Genomic DNA, 18,723 nt, shown 5'->3' on the forward strand with positions numbered 1-18,723 from the left:
GGAGGCGTTTGCTCCCTTCGTAAACTCCCTGCAATTCAAGCAGTCCTAGGCCTCTGTGACGCGAACTTGGAGAAAAAAATGTTTCCGGAGTCGGTCGAATCTTCAGGATCTCGGCGATCACAGGCAGAAACACCCCAAGTCCCGCGGCGCCGCCGCTCCGTCGTCCCCTCCCCCCCTCACGCCGGTGTGGGGATGGCCTCCTCCCTAAAGTCCCTCAGGGCCCTTTAAATACCGCGTGGAAGAGAGGGGGGCGACGGGCGGCGGGGCTGGGAGCTGCGATCCTTGGCCGTGGTTGAGGTTGTGAGCTGCTCTGCCAGGGGCCACCCAGCACCTCCGTCCTGGGGTCCGCTCCGCCTGTCTGCGGCCTCCGCGCGGGTTCGGTGCGTACCCATCCGAGGGGAGGGGTCGTCGACACCAAAGTGACAGCCAGGGCGGGGGGGGGGCACCTTTTCCCAGGACGGCCGGAGGGGGGGCTCCCTCCCTCCTCCAGAATCCTGTTCTGAGCCGGGGCGGGAGGGGGGGAAGGCGAGGTCATCAAGTCCGGTTCCAGGTCCTCACTTCGGTCCCCTTGTCTGACCTCGGATCGCGGTCCCGCGTGGGAGCGGGTCGCAGACACTGAGGGGTCGCGGCAGGTGTCGAAGGGGACGCGGGCTGAGGGTCCCCGGGGCGGCGGGGGCGGCGCCGGGGCCGCTGGGCCGCTGTTTACCTCCCGCTGGGCGGGTGCCAGCGACGGCGCCGCGAGCTGCGGCCGGCTGTCGGGGGCCCCCGGGGGTGGGGGGCCGGGGGAGGCACCACCTCCGCACCCCAGTCCTGCTGGAGTCGAACCACGGTGGAGCCCGGCGGGGTCGCTCGCTGTGTTTGGAGTTTGTCGCCTGGGTTTCCTGGGCGCTGGGTTTAGCCTGGGCCGTCCCCTCCCCCAAGGGTTTGTTTTGACAGGAAGCATGGTGCCGCAGGGGAGGGGCGCCGGGGGAGGGGGGTGAGTTCCCGGGGCGGCCCCCGGATGTGACCCCCGCGACGTGGAGGTGGAGGAACGGCGGCAGCGCCGACCTGGAGCTCAGATCTGTCCTTGATGGCTTCGTGCTTCCCCTCAGGCTGGCACCACCAGGGGTAGTGGCGATGAGAGGATGGCACGTGGATGACACAGTTACGTGTGTTTTCCTGAGTAAGAGAGAAAAACGTCTATCTAATAAGCTGTTTCATAAGGATGGGAAATTTCCTTTTAGATGCAAGGCTTTAAGTGGAAAAAAAATCCACGTGGAATGTTTGCTAAATGACGACAGAGGTAGGGATGGAAATGTGGAAGAAGAGTTGATTACTCACACGACTGAAGTTTGGGACCTCTTCTGGTTGGATGCTTGCCCTGCTACCAGAAGAAAAGAAGAAATCAGATTAAGTCTCAGCACCTCCTGGTCTCCAGCCAAGAGGTTGCTTCTCCTACCTGTCAACCCATCAGGAAGTTATCTCTGAGGCTCCCACTTTAGCAGATTCTCCTTGCCTACTGGCTTTTTCCTCCTGCTTCTAGGGATCTCCTACAGCATCGCCCTGGTGTCCAGTGATCTGTAGTGGTGGCAGGGCAGGAGAAATTCGGGTGTGGAAGCAACTTTATGACATTTTCGTGAGGGGTTGAGGGTCCCAGAGGCAGAATCACAGGTACTAAAACAGGTAGCAGTCCCTGCAGGTGTGAAAAGGGCTGAGAAATCTTTCTTCTTGGAACTGAAATGCCATATGTAGCATGAAATCTTCTTTTTAGAGGGTAACTGGCTTGTTGGCTTTTGTCTAGCTCTTTTGTTGGTTCTAGTTCGATAAAGACAGTATTGTCTAGTTGAGTGGTGCAGGCATCTCTGTGTTTTGGTCATTTTTGTTTTGTTTTGTTGTTGTTGTTCTTTGTGCCAGTCCTGGTGCTTGAACTTGGGGCCTGGGGGCTGTCCCTGAGCTTTTGCGCAAGGTTAGCACTCTACCATTTGAACCACAGCTCCACCTACAGATTTTTTGGTGGTTAATTGGAGATAAGAGTCTCATAGACTTTCCAGCCCAAGTTGGCTGTGAACCATGATTCATAGCTCTCAGCCTCCTGAGAGCCACTGGCCCCTGGTTGTTTTGTAGTTTTTGCTATATTGTGGGTGAAAACTGTTTTTTGGTGAGGCTATTTGGGACTGGTGGTAAAGCAGCATCTTGTAGAAAATAGTAATGTTCCAAGGGCTGCCATTTGTTTTCTTCATCAGAGCCCTGCCTCTCTTTGCCAAACATACGTAAATGCTTGTCCGTGCACTTTGATCTGATCTTGAAGGATGATACCTAGTAAAATTTTTTTTGGAAGTTTCTCTTTTCCATGACCTAAACTTAACTGGATCCCTTCCATTCCTCAGGATGCTGCTGGATAATCTGAATAATTCACTCCAAAACATTTATGACTCGTAGTAGCTATAAGCTATAAGGGCACCCTGGTAGGAGAGTTTCAGTCACTATGGTGAGGTGGTTGAGAATTATTATGGACAGTCGCATCTTTCCTTGGTGCCCTTCATAGTATAGCCCTTAAGCAGCTTTCCCTGGTAAGATCAGCTTGCTTCCACATTTGTAGAGGTGGTGATGGATAGGCCTTTTTGGCAGAGTGGGAGTGGAAAGAATGATCAGTACGCAATTTTTTTTTTTTAATCCATCTCGGAATGGTAAGGAAGATGGGCTTAAGGATTCCACTGCCTGAATCTCAATTGGGCTTCTGTACTACTGTGAACCTTGAGGGTAAGTATTGTAACCTTGCTGAGCCTTGGATTCTTACTATAAAATTGGGGTATTAGCGGTGTTATAATGAGTATTCAAGGAGATAAAATACTTAAAGCACCTATAAAATAGAGTTGGTATTATTGAAGTCATAATAAGCACTCCATGACTACTAGCTCTGATTGTTATTAGGTATCACTGAGTGTCAGGAGAGTGGAAAGACCCCTTGTAAAAGTTTCTACAAGCTCCTGGAGCAGGAAGTTATTGCTAGCTTGAATTATTTGTGCACTTAAAATTGAAGGAGGACATAACCTTTTACCACAAGAAGGCTAAAATTTAGTTGGAAGGGAGATATGCAGATAACTATAGTATTTTAGGCACCTGGGTAATGGTAATTTGAGCAATGTGACTGAAACGGAAAGATTGAATACCCATGTCATCTCTTGAATAGAAGTATGGCTAAATTTGTTCATGAAAAAATAACATTAACATTAATAGATAAAGTCTCAAGGAATGTCACCTTGAAGGTTAAAATGTTAAATTTCAAATCTAAATGACAGCAGGGAGCATCCATTTGGAATTCAAAGGAGTCATAAACCCAAAGGGAGAGAATAGCAGGTGTGAATGCTCTAAAGTAGGAAGCTTGGCAAGTCTGAAGAACTCCAAAAAGGCTGAGGCCTCTAGAGTTTGAAGGATTGAGAGAAATGTCAGAGAATGAGGCAGGTCTCTCTCTCTCTCTCTCTCTCTCTCTCTCTCTCTCTCTCTCTCTCTCTCTCTCTCTCTCTCTCTCTCACACACACACACACACACACACACACACACACACACACACACACTGTAGACTACAGCAAAAAGGTTTCTTAGGAGAAGGGAAACCATCAGGGAGTTAACTCTTAAAAAGGAATCTTATTTTGCCTCTTCTGAAGGGCTTGGCCTATTTCTTGTTCTATTCTCTAGGTGCTATTGAAGGAAGGACATTAGGATAAATTTGGCTATCTAGAAGAGTTGAGTGGTATCTAAGCAATCAGTGTGGTGAGAGACATCAACATGTGAAACTACTGGACCCAGGTCTGTTCTGAATTAGAATCTTGAGGAGTCCGCTCAGCACTTTTCTTTAACCTGGTAATCTGGAAATACTTTCAGATTTATAGGAAAAAGAAGTTGCAAGAACTAAGAACACCTTAGGTAGAGAGTGTTTTACAAATACTAAGTGCTTTCTTTCCACTTAATAAATATCAGGAGTTGGGACAAAGAACCTCGTACACCTGACAAGCCAGTGTTCTTACTGTTGCAGTGACATATGTATTATAACTGTTGTTCTTTCTGATTCTAAACCAATGCAGGATCACTTATAGTTACATACCCACTGGGCTATAGAGTTCGCTGTGGAGAGGAAATAAGGAGATAAAGTCAGATACAAGTTTAGGAACCACAGTAAACTAAAAATCTCCATCTGTGGTAGGACACATGACTAACCTCTACTGGACACTGTATTCATTGCCTTCTCACTAAAATAACAGTGGTTATACTGCCATTCAGCCATGTGTATATGCGACAATAAATATCTGCTGTTTCCCTGACTCTGAAGGAAACATACAATATTGTAGTAATTATTCTGAAGCAACAAAGTAATACTATAAAATATGGATATGATAATATCCCTATTCATTTTCTTTGACTGGTGACCCTGTATATTGTTGGAAGCATTGTTTAGAATTACCTCTGCCTTTCCTAGTAAGTCTTCCAAGTAGGATGAGGTGTGGTGTTCCTAAAAGTTATTTGGTTGACTTTTGAGTTGCATCCTGTCAGTCATATTAGAGGTGTTTCTAAGTTTGTCGATATGAAAAACAGTGTATTTCTTTTTCAAAAACAGCCTGGTTTTATTATCACCTGTCTCTGAAACAGTATGAAAAACAATGCATTTCTTTTTCAAAGCCAGCCCGATTTCATTATCACCTAAGGGAGAATCCAAAATAGTTATAAAAGCAACCTAATTGTCCCTGTGCCTTTTGAGTCCAGTAACTTTGTCCTCAAATGATCTATAATAGAAACCCAAGATCAAGAAAGGTAATAGTAGGGGCTCGGAAGTTGGCTCAGTTGTAGAGCACCTTCCTTGCATGCCTGAGGCCCTGGGTTCGATTCCTCAGCACCACATAAGTAAAAAGCAAAAAACTGGAAGTGGCGCTGTGGCTCAAATGGTAGAGCGCTAGCCTTGAGTTGAAGATCTGAGGAACAGCTCTCAGGCCCAGAGTTCAGGCCCCACGACCGGACCCAAAAAAAAAAAAAAGAAAGAAAGAAAGGTAAGAGTAGGTGTGAAGGTGCTCCCAGAAGGCCATTGGCATTGCCCTGGGCCATTGCTTTTGGATTTTGTATTTAGTATCTGTATAGGAATTGTGCCCTAGGTTACCAACCTAGGTGTTCACCTAGGTATTGTTATCAGTAGGAGAATCTGCTCCTAACACGCTCCTATTAATCTGAAACTAAACTGTCCTTCCCTCAAGACTTTTAAATTACTATAGTGATGATAGTAACAAAGAAAAAAGGCAAATAATCATAGCAAATATCTGTATTCTGCTTTCTCTGTACTAGACACTGTTCCTAGCCCTCTGTGTATGGACTAAATGAAATATCTAAATGACTTGGGCATTATAGGTAGTCATATATGAAGAAATACACTATCTCCCACCCAATTTCCCCACTTTTGTTAGTAGTGGTACTGGAGTTCTGAACTCAGAGCCACGCGCTTGCTAGCTAGTCTACCACCTGAGGCATCCTTTAATCTCCAGACAACTTCTTTTCTTTCTTCTCTTTCTCTCCCTCCCTCCCTCCCTCTTCTTCCCTCCCCCCCCTCTCTCTCTCTCCCCTTCCCCCTCTTCCGCTATCCCCTTCTCCACCTTTCCCCCCTCCTCATCTCCAGCTCTCCCACTCTCTCGCTCTCCTACTGTGTGTGTGTGTGTGTGTGTGTGTGTGTGTGTGTGTGTGTGTGTAAGTGTGTAAGAGGATGAGTTCTCAGGGCCTCTTGCTTGGTTTTTCACTCAAAGCTGGTGCTTTACCACTTGAACACACTTCCACTTCTCTGAGATAGTTTCCTAATACCATAGTAATGAGCACTTTAGTTTCAAAGACAAGCCTCTTTTTTGGCCCAGTTATAATGTAGAGACATCTACCACCTAAGTAAGAGTTTCTAAATATTGTGAAGCTTTTACATTTTCTGTTGTATCTCTGTGCCAGGAATTCTGCCTCCTGTGATTTGTTGACAGATTAATGGCATTTCAACAAACATATTTACTATGAGCATATTTACTTTTTTGTAATTTCTAGTGATGCCTCATGGAACTCTTGGCTTGAAGCATCATAGCAATTCTTAGCTGAGAGAAACTATCTAATTAGCCCAGCTATAAGAGAGAAAGAAAAAGAGAGGAAAGAGAGAGCAAGAGACAGAGAAGAAGAGGAGGAGAGCAGGTGTGATGTGAATAGCAAGTTGATGATGACAGACGTTGGGCTCAAAGCCTGGACTCCTAACCTAGAGGTTTTTTTTAATTATTATTTTAATCTATGCATTTGGCTGCCTTCTAATAGAGTGGAAAATGAAATGGAGAACTATATGTATTAATCTAGCTCATAAATTCCCATGAATGAAAGGTTTCATTTATTTTTACTTGGAAGAACACCTAAAGACCTGATTATTTGAGTCAGTCCATATGGAGGAAAATCAAGAGCAGAGCAAACAGAGCAGACAGAGCAAACAGAGCAGACAGTTATTATATGATAGGGAAATGACTGAAAAAAGGTGGATACAGACCTTAAGATACTCAAATAAGTTTGTATATACCTTTTTCTAATTTGGGGAGGGGAAGAGAAATAACAAAATTCTGAAACTAGGATACAGGGTAGCCCATTGTAACAGTGAGACATACAAGACACTATGTTGAAAAGGAACTTTACAACTTCTGGTGGGGGGGGGGGAGGGAAAGTATGGTGGGGGAAAACAAAGGAGGGGATAACAATGATCCATAGGAAATGTACTCATTACCTTACTCATGTAGCTGTAACCCCTCTGTATAGTATCTTTACAATAAAAAATATATATTAAACAAGATATTCAGGTAAGTATGACAGGACCCTGGGAATTTTGAGTTTTAAGTATCTAATAAGCTAGGCTTGCATGCTCGATTCTCTACTTTAGGGCTTAGACTTGGGCAGTAGTAAGAATTTAAAATCTACAGTGCTATCATTTTACAAATGTTCTAGTTGAGGCTGTATCATATGAGGTCCAAAGATTTTGATTAGCTGACACTGAATGAGTGTTTGTCATATTCTAGCCACTCAACAGTGGACAAGATATGGTGTTGGTGTCTGCCTTATTTAGGACATTTGCAAATAGCTGTTGGAAGAAAATAGCCATGCAAGGGGTCTTGGGTAAATACAAGAGATGAACAGCAGATCTACTAAGAGGAGTGCCATAAACTTTGGCAGGAGGGTACAGGAAGGCTTCCTGGAGAATGTAGAATTTTCCTTTCAGAAAAAAAACACCAATTGGAAGTTAAATGCTGGCAAAGAGAATCCAATCTAGAGAGGAGCATGAGTTTTCCACCCAGGATCTGGGATTTGGTGACAGTTCTTTCTTGCCTTTTATTCTCTCTCCTTCCTGCAGCAGATTAGACTGGAGGCTCAGGTCGATAATGGTTTTCGTGGGATTGATGGATTTTTTTTTAAATCGCTGAAGATGCCAGGTTTTCTAGCCTGTTGTTTGTGTGGTTGGCTTTGGGATGGTAGGATAGGGTGTGTGCCTCTATATGGAGCTAGTTCCTTGGCAGTTCTTCTCACCCTTCAGTCTGCAGACAGAATTAGTGGTTTTCTGCTTACAAAAATGGTGTCCTAGACAAAAGCACATTTCTACACAGGTCCGGACTGAAGAAGGTTTTTAGGCAAAGCAATGTGCAACTGCCCCCCATACTTTCTGCCCTCACGACGTCACTGTGTCCCTCTCTGTCACCACCAAAGAGATAAAACAAGTTGCTTTAGTTCTCTCAATAACGTCTATATCCTTCCTTCTCTTAACCCTTGCTCTTCTTTCTCACACTTGGTCAGCAATGCCTTTTCTTTTTTTTTGTTAATCCTCTCTCCTCTGGCACAAGTTTTAGGTAAGCAAACTTGAAAGCCATTAAAGTAGCGTCCTGTCTTATGTTCATTGTTACTTTTCCCAGTGACTGGTGCACTCAGTAAATATGAACAGAACTATGAAGAAACTGCAGGTGTTTCCAGCCATCGTGTGCAGTGTTAATGGTTTCACCTTCTAGCAGCTTAAAAAACCCAATGTTCTTTATTGCGCATGTTGGCTCAGGTTTAAAGGAATGCAGTGAACTCTTACCACTGTCATCTATCCAGGAGTTGAAGTGCCTCTTTTCTTGGGCCGTGTTTTCCTGTCAGTGTCAGCTGATACCACACTACTATCAATTCCTACTTCCTCACAAGCTTGGCTGTTTTGCTTTTGGCCTAGGCCTGGGCATCCAATGTGCTCATGTGCCAGGCCCAACTTCCTTTCTTGGGAGGCAATCTGATATCCTACAAACACCACTCAGTGTAGAATCAAGGATCCGATTTGGTAGTACACTGAGTCTCCTTGTCCATCAGAATGCTCACCTGCCCTCTGAACCTGAATCCTGACATCCTCTTTGCTCATTGGGCTGTGGAAGTTACTTTGTAAATTGTCAAGTGCAAACCAAAAATGGGTGCTCCTCATGAAAGTGGAGGAACAGCAGCTAAAACTTTGCCTGAGATTCTCATTAGTCTTTCCTGCTCCCCCTCCCCCTTAGAGGCTCAACACATAAAGAGGCCGTTTTTAAACATACTTAAAACAAGCAGAAGGAGAAATTATAGAAACTGACACTTGAGTGCTGTGCTAAGCCCTTTAATGAGATTAATTCCATTCTGTCTTGAGGCAACCCCACGGAGTCAGGCAGTCACTGATGAGGCAGATGGCTAAGTGACTTTCCCAAAACAGAATAAGTAGTTTGACTCTTTTACCTTCCCATGTCATAGAAACCAACAGGAAAGTATCTAGGCTCTGCGTGTGTGTGTGTGTGTGTGTGTGTGTGTGTGTGTGTGTGTGTGTGTGTGTGTGTGTGTGTGTGTGTGTGTGTGTGTGTGTGTGTGTACATGTGCATGCTGGTACTAAGGCTTGAACTCAGGGTGTGGCCATTCACTGTCCCTTAGCTCTTTTTTTTTTTTTTTTAGCGTAAGGTTGGCACTCTACCACTTGAGCCACAGCCCCACTTTTGGCTTTCTGGTGGTTAATTGAAGGGTCTCACAGACTTTGTTGCATGGGCCAGCTTTGAACCATGATCTTAATATCTCAGCCTCCTGAGTTGCTAGGATAGCAGGCATGAGCTCTGTGTGTATATCTATATATATAGGTAGATAGATAGATAGATAGATAGATAGATAGATAGATAGATAGATAGATAGATAGATAGATAGATAGATACACACACATATTAAGCTCTGTGATTTCTGAGAGTTATATTTCACATTTGCATTGGTTATGTCCTGAGTTAGCTTGCATATGGCTGTGGTGTCTTCTCCCAGAATTCTGGGGAAGGACAAAATAATATGGGCCCTTCCAATACTCTAATACTTGTCTGCACTAGAAAAACTATGACACCACGGGCTGGGAAGGTGGCTTAGTGGTGGAGCACTTGCCTTGCATGCCTGAGGCCCTGGGTTCGATTCCTCAGCACCACATAAGCAAAAAGAAAAAAGAGCCAGAAGTGGTGCTGTGGCTCAAGTGGTGCTCTACCTTGGGCTGAAGAGCTGAGGGACAGCGCCCAGGCCCAGAGTTCAGGCCCCACGACCGGACCCAAAAAAAAAACAAAAACAAAAAAAAAAACTATGACACCAGTGGAAGGAAGTACTTGAGAATGTGATGCAGCTCTCTCTCTCTCTCTCTCTCTCTCTCTCTCTCTCTCTCTCTCTCTCTCTCTCTCTCTCTCTCTCTCTCCCTCTCTCTCTCTCTCTCTCTCTCTCTCTCTCTCTCTCTCTCTCTCTCTCTCTCTCTCTCTCTCTCTCTCTCTCTCTCTCTCTCTCTCTCTCTCTCTCTCTCTCTCTCTCTCTCTCTGTGCAGGTGCTCCCTATCCTGTGTTGAGTGACACAACATGCCCTTCAATGATGAGAAGCAGTATGTGGGTGAGGACCAGCCCAGCGATTCAGACTCTTCAAGGTTTTCCGAAAGCATGGCTTCACTCAGCGACTATGAATGCTCCAGGCAGAGCTTCACAAGTGATTCTTCTAGCAAGTCCAGCTCTCCTGCTTGTGAGCCCGTGGGGAACAGTGGCTGAGGGTGGTAGAGGTAGACAAGTTGAGCACAGAGTTGCTTTCCTTTCTGGATGTACCAGCAGAGCCCTGTGGAAGCAAAGCTATTCTATATGTGTTCTCAGAAAGAAATAGCCACGAAGGTTTACAACCTACTCACATTTTTATGTTGATCAAGGTGTCTAGGCTGTTTGGTTTGACCATAAAGCAGAACCCAACCCCATCTCAGGCTCCATCTGTCTTTACTTTCAAATGGTCATTATTTTTTTTTGGACAAGTTAAGATAAATTCAGATTAGTCTTTTCTGATTTTTTTTTCTTCCTCTGATTCACATGGAAGGAAATTTGCTCTTCTGGAAGGGTCAGGCAGGAAGTGAAATAATCTGAAGGGTTTCCTGCTGATTGCTAACGCTTCTGTGCAAGTCACCAAGAAAGAGGTCCACAAAGAAAATTACTACAGTGAAGTGATAAGAATGGGTTACAAGAGTGGTCAGAGCAAAGGAGAAAGCTTTTTCCTTTTTTGCTTTTAAATACTTTTTTGTTTTAAATAGTTATGTACTTACTTTTAGAACTTGGGCAATATGCAAGTATAGAGAAAAGAAAATCATGGCTTGTAGTGTAATCCAAAGGTGACAGCCAGCAGCCCTTTGCATATCTTTATCCTACATAGACACACACACACATCTATACATTTATATCTGTATCTATAGATATGGATCTAGCTAGCTAGCTAGCTGTGAACTTTTTTTGTGTGTGCCTGTACTAGGGCTTGAACCCAGTGCCCTTGAACTCAGAGCACTGTCCCTTAGCTTCTTTTCCCCCCCTCAAGTTTGGCACTCTACCACTTGAGCCACAATTCCACTTCTGGATTTTTTGCTGATTCATTGGAGCTAAGAATCTCACAGACTTTTCTGCCTGGGCTAGCTTCAAACCATGATTCTCAAATATTAGCCTCCGGAGTAGAGACACAGGCATGAGCCACTGGCACCCAGGTCTATGTGGATTCTTTTCACATAGTATTTTGAGTAAATCTACTCATGAGACTATATTTTCTAAGCATTTTTTTTCTTTTTCTTTTTTCCCAGTTCTGGGGCTTGAACTTAGGACCTGGGAAGTCCCTGAGCTGCTTTTGCTCAAGGCTAGCACTCTGCCACTTGAGCCATAGCACCACTTCCAGAGCCTTTTCTGTTTATATGGTACTAAGGATTTCAACCCAAGGCAGGACTTCATGCATGTTAGACAAGCACTATACCCCTAAGCCACTGGATTCCCAGCCCTAAGCATTGTTTTTGTGACTGCTCTATTAAGTGGATAGACCGTATCTTTGCTTACCCGTAGATTTAGACATTTAATTGGTTTCCATTTTGCTTCTGTTGTTATAAATTATGCTTAAGGAATATTTTCATGTATAAAATTTTCTAGTAATTCCTTTGGATAGCATTGGATTCTTGTACCAAAAAGTACAGACATTTTTTTGTTTTGTGCTGGTACCTAGGACTTGAACTCAGCACATCACACTCTTGCTTGGCTTTTTCCTTCCAGGCTGGTACTCTGCTACCACACCTTGAGCCACACCTCCATTTACAATTGTTTGTTGTTGTTGGTTAACTGGAGATAGGAATTGCTTAGATTTTTCTGCTCTGAGTGGCTTCGAACTGTGATCTCCAGCCTCCTAGTAGCTAGGGTTCACAAGGGTGAGTCACTGGTTCCTGGCTTGAGTAGACATTTTATGGAGAATCTTGAAGCAGAAGGAATTGTGAGCAAAGAAATTATGAGCAGCCATCCCAGCATTTTTCCCTGTTCTCACTCTAGTCACAAATATGGGGCTCATGCATCTGCTAACAGGTCACCTAGGCATCTTGAAGTATTGCCAAGGCTTTGCACCATCTTTCCCCCTTTCCCCATTCAGCTTCCTTTCCTCTTCTTCCTCCTCCTCCTTCCTTCCTCCTCTGTCTTCCTCTTTCTTGTCTTTCTTTTTCAAAACGTTGTGATCTTTTTCCACTGTTGGAGCTTATGATTTTTAATTAACAGAAGCAAAGATTTCTATCTATTTTATAAGCATGATTTATTAGAATAATTTCTTAATACAATCTCTAGAAATAACTCAGATTCTTTACTAACTTCCTACTGAGTAGGATTTATTTTATTTGTTTATTTGATTTGATTTGATTTTAATTATTTATCAGTTCTAATGTTTACATCTTAAGTGATTTCATCACCTCAGGCCAACCCTGTGAGAAGATAAGTTGTATCTCAAGTAAGTCATTGAAAAGTGCCAATCAGCAAAACTTAGAATTGAAGTTAAACTTATAGATAGTGCCTGTACCTTTAGGAGGCAGAGGGTTTTTTTTGTAGTCATGTCATTTTCCTTTATAGTGCATAAAAATAAATGCAAATGTTAGTAGGCACGAAAAAGAAAGCAACTTAAATTTTAAGAAGTTATAATAGACCCTATTTCTTAGAAATAGTTGAGACTCTTATCACATATGTTGACTAAAGGTACAGAAAGACTGCTTAACTTTTTGAAGTCTGTTAAGTAAGCAAACCCATGTATTTAAGTACTTACTCTCTTTACTTGTAAAACTCTGAGCTATACATTGGAATACATTCAAGCCTGTCCACATCATGGGGCCTCATTCCTATTTGGGTAACAAACCTCTCTCCAAACCACAGCATTGGCTGACACTTGCTTTTCTTTCAGCCACAAGCCCTCCCAGGGTAGTGACATTTGATGATGTGATGGCTGCAGCAAGAAACTTATCAAACATGACTCTTGCTCATGAAATTGCCGTAAATGACCATTTCCAACTGAAACAAGATGCTCCCTCCGAAAACAGGTAACCCGAGAGCCTTCATTGGGTGTAAATCATGCTGAAGATTGTGTGTGTGTGTGTGTGTGTGTGTGTGTGACTGTGACTGTGACTGATTGACTCTGATTTCTGGAAGCTCTTAATAATCACAGATGTTGATTTTCAAATGATCCTTCATAATAGCCAAGCCTTTTCTTCTTAAAATGTGGCTGACTCTCATATTTTATTATATATTTTTAGGGGGTAAGACATAATAAAATTAGGTTTCTAATACTTAGTGAAAAGCTTATAAATGATTGTGAACTCTTCCCACCCACCTCTGCAGAAAAATTAAAGAACTAGTAAAAGTACATTTCAGTGTACAGGAAGACATTAAACATTTTCAGGCAAATAGAATGTTTTCCTATTTAAATTTCCCAGATAGAATATAATACTTGAATATATAGAATATAATACTTTTAGAAACCATTTTTAACTCACATTCCTTAGAAAGCTAATTTCCATCTTTTGTTCCACTGTCATGTATTTAGCTATTTATACTTGAATAAATAAATAGGAGGCATCAAGCAATAGGAGGGATCAGTAACTATCAAGTTATTGGTTCACTCACTAGGTATTCTTCAAACATCTAAGTGCCAGGTACTGTGCTAGGCACAAGGACAGGTACCTAGACGAAGAAGTTGTAGCCTCTGACTGGGAGAAGGCTATTACTCTCTGGTGAAAGAGATGTGTAAGTAATTATACTACAGGGAAGTTTGAGGATTTATAAAACCTACTGGAAAATGGTACAGGAGTTTAGTAGGAACGTGTATTTTAGTATGCTCCTATTTGGGGGCATTGACAACATAAGGGGTAAAGCAAGGTGGCCACCGATTCTAAAGTGACCTCTTCCTGGGAAGGCTCCTATTTCAGCAGTTTGGTCTGGCTAACTTTAAACTGCTAAGCAGAGGTTGACAGACATTCACAGGCATGACAATGTTCTGTTCCTTGCCATGAAACTTCAAATGTTGAGGAAAGACTGTCATTTCATCCTTAATATATAAATAAATCACTGGGTGCCAGTGTAATCCTAATACTCAGAAGGCTGTGAGGATTGTGGTTCAAAGCCAGCCTGGGGAGGAAACTCCATGAGACTCTTTTTTTTTTTTTTTTTTTGGGTCCGGTTGTGGAGCCTGAACTCGGCCTGGGCACTGTCCCTCAGCTCTTCAGCTCAAGGCTAGCGCTCTACCACTTGAGTCACAGCACCACTTCCGGCTTTTTTCTTTTTGCTTATGTGGTGCTGAGGAATCGAACCCAGGGCCTCGAGCATGCAAGGCAAGCGCTCTACCACTGAGCCACCTTCCCAGTCCCTCCATGAGACTCTTTATCTCCAATAAACCACTCAGAAAACCGGCAGTGGCACTATGGCTCAAGTGGTAGATCGCTCGCCTTGAGCTGAAGAGCTGAGGGATAGCACCCAGGCCCAGAGTTCAAAGCCCCACAACCGACCAAACACACACACACACACACACACACACACACACACACACACACACACACACACACACACACACAAATCTAAAAATCTGTGTAGAACAGTTATTGTGTGTGTGCGCGCATATGCATGCATGTATGTACTAGTGCTTGACCTTAGGGCTTCAATGATTTTGGTTGGCTTTTTCACTCAAGACTGACACTCTTATCAGCTAACTAAATTATGATACCTCTTTTATGAAGTTTTTGAAAGCTATGGTGAGGAAGATTTTAAAAGTCTAGGGAAGGATTGTAGGTGTAACTCTGTGGTAGACCACTTGCCCAGCATGCATGAGGCCCTGGGTTCCATCCCCAGCACTAAATAACAACAACCAGAAAAGTCTAGGGGAAACACATAGGAGAATATTAAATGGAAAAGGTATCTAATATTGTGCATATTGGGCTCCCTACTATGTTAAAACAATGCCCAACACATTAAACACAGGAGATATGTCAAATGATTAATAATGGGATTGAGGTTGGTTTTTATTCTCTTTTTAATTGCATTTCTTAAGATTTCTGCAGTGAAATTTCTCCCATTACTTAATGGGAGACAATAATGCTTATTTTAAAACCATCCAATTCAGCTGGGTGCCAGTGGCTCACACCTGTAATCCTAGCTACTCAGGAGGCTGAGATGTGAGGATGGTGGTTCAAAGCCAGCCGGGGCAGGAAAGTCTATGAGACTCATCAATTAACCACTCAGAAAACCAGAAGTGGCGCTGTGGCTCAAGTGATAGTGCTGTAGCCTAGAGCTGAAGAGCTGAGGGACAGCGCCCAGGCCCAGAGTTCAAGCCCCATGATTGACACAAAACAAAATAAAACCATCCACATCTTTGTTATAGCTTGGCAGGTCGAGTGAAGCACATTGTTCACCAGGCCTTCTGGGATGTCCTGGAATCAGATCTCAACGCTGACCCTCCTGAGTATGACTATGCTCTCAAGCTGTTTGAAGAAATCAGAGAGGCAAGTTGATTTTTAAAAAAATGTTTTGCTGTTATTATAAAGGTGATCTGAGGAGTTACAGTTACAGAAGTCAGGTAAAGAGTACATTTCTTTTTGGACATTGTCACCCCTTCCTTCGATCTCTCCCAGTTTTTCCCTCCCATCCCCACCCACAAGTTGTATAACCCATTTTTCAGCATAGTATCGAGTGAGTACCACTGCTGCATTTGTTCACCCTTTGGCTCTCCATTTCTGTGCCTCTCTTATACTCCCAAAGCTATATAAATGAACAGACCAAAAAGAAAGCAAAAATAGCAAAAAAGAGAAAAAAGCCTCTTGTTTCCATTTCCTAAAGTACATTTCAATAAATATTATCCTACAAGTTGATGTTTGAGATAGACAATGCCCTGGTCCACAGCACCATTACAACAGGATACAACCATAGACTGGGAGACTCAGGAACAATAGAAGTTCTGGAGGCTGAGATGTCTAACACTGAAGCACCAGCAGGTTAAGTATCTGGCGAAGCCCTGTTTCTGACTCATAGAGGACACTGCCTTGCTCATCCTCACGTCATATAAAAGACAAGGCAGCTCTCCAGGGTTTGTTTTGTTTTATAAGGACACTGATCCCATTAGTGATGCCTCTACCCTCAGGACCTCATCACCTGCCACAGGCTCCATCTCTGTTACCTCCCCATTGGAGACTGGGTTTCAATCTATGACTCTGGTAGAGAGGACATAAACATTCAGACTATCACAGCTAATTTTCCCCCTACCCCCCCCCCAAGAGACTGTTTTATATTCTTTAATATTAGCCTCTCATTTTGCAAGAAACTGAGCATAATCACTTTTAGAGTTTTTCCTGCCTCTCCTGGAGTGATGTAGAGGCAGAAGCAGATAGAGTCAAGGCAATGCTTCAAAGGACAGACTTGAGGTGGGTGCTGGTGGCTCACACCTATAATCCTAGCTACTCAGGAGGCTGAGATCTGAGGATCACAGTTTGAAACCAGATGGACAGAAAGGTCCTCGTGAGTCCCTTACCACCAACTAATCACTCAAAAACCAGGCATTGAACTGTAGCTCAAAGTGATAGAGTGCTAGCCTTGAGCATAAAGAGTTCAGGGACAGCGCCAAGGCCCTGAGTTCAAGCCCCACAACAACAATAAGAAAACCAGACTCTGGAGTTAGGTGGATTAGTGGTACACTTGCTGTCTTTAAGTTGTAGTTTCCGAAGTCCATATAGCACCATAACAATCATTAAATGAGATGACAGTTACTATTTATCTAGCACTTACAAGGACTCTCTCTATGCTGTGCACTATGATGATTCTTTTGTTTTAGTCCTGATTCTATGAGGCAGTGACTCCTGTTATTTTATAGAAAGAAACTAAATTCCCCAACTCACCCAAGGTCACAGGCTATGAGAGGTCTGAGGAATTTGAACTGAGACACTCTGGTTCAGAGCTTTTTCTCCCAACCATGTTCTGTGAATATAAGCACAGAGTCTATAATGCAGTGAAGACTTAATAACAAATTGCTTTTAGAATGAACAAGAAATATGTTCAGTATACTTAAAGAAATCTATGCAGTGTTTTCATTTATCATATTATTATTATTTTGGTGCCCGTACTGGGGCTTGAATTCAGGGCCTGGAAGCTGTCCGTTAGTTTTTTTTGAAGGCTGGCACTCTGCTCTTTTTGTTGTTGGTGGTGGTGGTCATGGGGCTTGAACTCTGGGCTTGGGCACTCTCCTTGAGCTCTTCAGCTCAAGGCCCTCTACTACTTGAGCCACAGCGCCACTTCCAGTTTTCTAGTGGTTTATTGGAAATGAGAGTTTCATGGACTTTCCTGCCTGAGCTGACTTTGGACCGTGATCCTCAGATCTCAGCCTCCTGAGTAGCTAGGATTACAGGCGTGAGCCACTGGTGCCTGGCTGGCACTCTACTCTTGAGCCCCAGCTCCACTTCGGGCTTTCTGCCAGTTAATTGGAAATAAGTATCACAGAATTTCAAACCATGATCCTCAGTTCTCAGCCTCCTGAGTACCTAGGATTACAGGCATTAGCCATTGGCACCCAGTTTATCTATTCTTTTTTAAGAGTTCTTTTGGAACCATGATCTTCAACTTGTCCTTTCTTTGTGCTGTCTCAAGATTTTTGGAAGTGCTGTCACTACTACTGTTTCCTTGCCAGATTTTTATTCTGATAGGTTGTTTCTGATTTCTCCCAGTAGGGGCTTTAGATTTTGAAGGTAGAGTTTTCTCTACCTTCTCTGTCCCCAGGCAAGTGATTCTTTCTATGGCATCACTGTCATTAAAATATGGCCAGGGGGCTGGGAAGGTGGCTCAGTGGTAGAGTGCTTGCCTTACATGCATGAGGCCCTGGGTTCGATTCCTCAGCAACACATAAGCAGAAAATGCCAGAAGTGGCGCTGTGGCTCAAGCAGTAGAGCACTAACTTGAGCTGAAGAGCTGAGGGACAGTGCCCAGGCCCAGAGTTCAGGCCCCATGATCGATAAAAAACAAAAACAAAACACAAAAAAAAAAAATGGCCAGGAAATTTGGTCATCTAGACATGACAACTTTAACCTCATCCATCATGTAATGCTGCTGATTTTTCTTTCTTTGCCCATGTAGATTCTTCTCTCTTTTCTGACTCCTGGAGGGAACCGGCTTCGCAACCAGATCTGTGAAGTTCTGGACATAGAACTTATTAGGCAGCAGGCTAAGCACAATGCCGTGGACATCCAAGGCCTCGCCAACTATGTCATCAGCACCATGGGAAAGCTCTGTGCTCCTGTGCGAGATGGCGATATCAGAGAGTTAAAGGCTACTGGCAACATTGTAGAGGTGCTCAGGTTAGACCTTTTGCCGTTTGCGTTTTCTTACACTACCTTTTGATTTCATCCAGAAATTGGGGAACACAGAATAATAACAGGTCTTCCAATTCTTGACCTTAGAAGAAAACCAGATAATCAGAGAGCAAGTGAATCCTGTTCATTGTGGATGGGCTTTTCACACAGAGTGGTCTAGCAAGGAAGTTGACATGCAATGAGTACTAGAGATGCAGTCATTAAAACAAACGATTCTTGACATAAGGGAATTTAATCTGAGGGGGACTTAGACCTTGAAATGAATGAGAGCTGTGGGAGGAGCAGTAGGGGGGTCTTAGGAGGGCCTCCAGCATGCTAACTGTATCTACTAAAGAATCTAGGAAAACACTCTTTATTAATAAGAGTCCTTAGCTACTGTGGCGCTTAACAAGTGATTTAACGAACAGAAGTTAATTACTCATATCCCAGTCTGATTCAGGAGTTCTTGGTTAGGTAGGTAACATTCCCACATGCCATTTGGGACCCAGGCTACTTCTGTCCTTGGCTGAACCCTCACCCAGGTTCTGGGCACCCTCTCAGTTCAGCTGGTGATGAAA

The 18,723-nt window shown here is 43.5% G+C and overlaps 1 protein-coding gene across 1 annotated transcript in view; it reads left to right on the forward strand.

The window, feature by feature from the left end:
- Positions 1 to 189: 189 nt before the first annotated feature.
- The window catches only part of Tcp11l2 (t-complex 11 like 2), a 34,932-nt gene continuing 16,398 nt past the window's right edge, over positions 190 to 18,723 (forward strand). Inside the window, exons 1-5 of the mRNA XM_070014440.1 lie at positions 190 to 380; positions 9,842 to 10,029; positions 12,730 to 12,865; positions 15,196 to 15,316; positions 17,931 to 18,151. Coding sequence (XP_069870541.1) covers positions 9,873 to 10,029; positions 12,730 to 12,865; positions 15,196 to 15,316; positions 17,931 to 18,151 — 635 coding nt within the window. The 5' untranslated portion in view covers positions 190 to 380; positions 9,842 to 9,872. The remainder of the gene's footprint in view (positions 381 to 9,841; positions 10,030 to 12,729; positions 12,866 to 15,195; positions 15,317 to 17,930; positions 18,152 to 18,723) is intronic.

Source organism: Dipodomys merriami, unplaced genomic scaffold (assembly GCF_024711535.1).
Source record: "Dipodomys merriami isolate MVZ:Mamm:240054 unplaced genomic scaffold, mDipMer1.0.p SCAF_97, whole genome shotgun sequence".
In the NCBI taxonomy this organism is placed as follows: Eukaryota; Metazoa; Chordata; class Mammalia; order Rodentia; family Heteromyidae; genus Dipodomys; species Dipodomys merriami.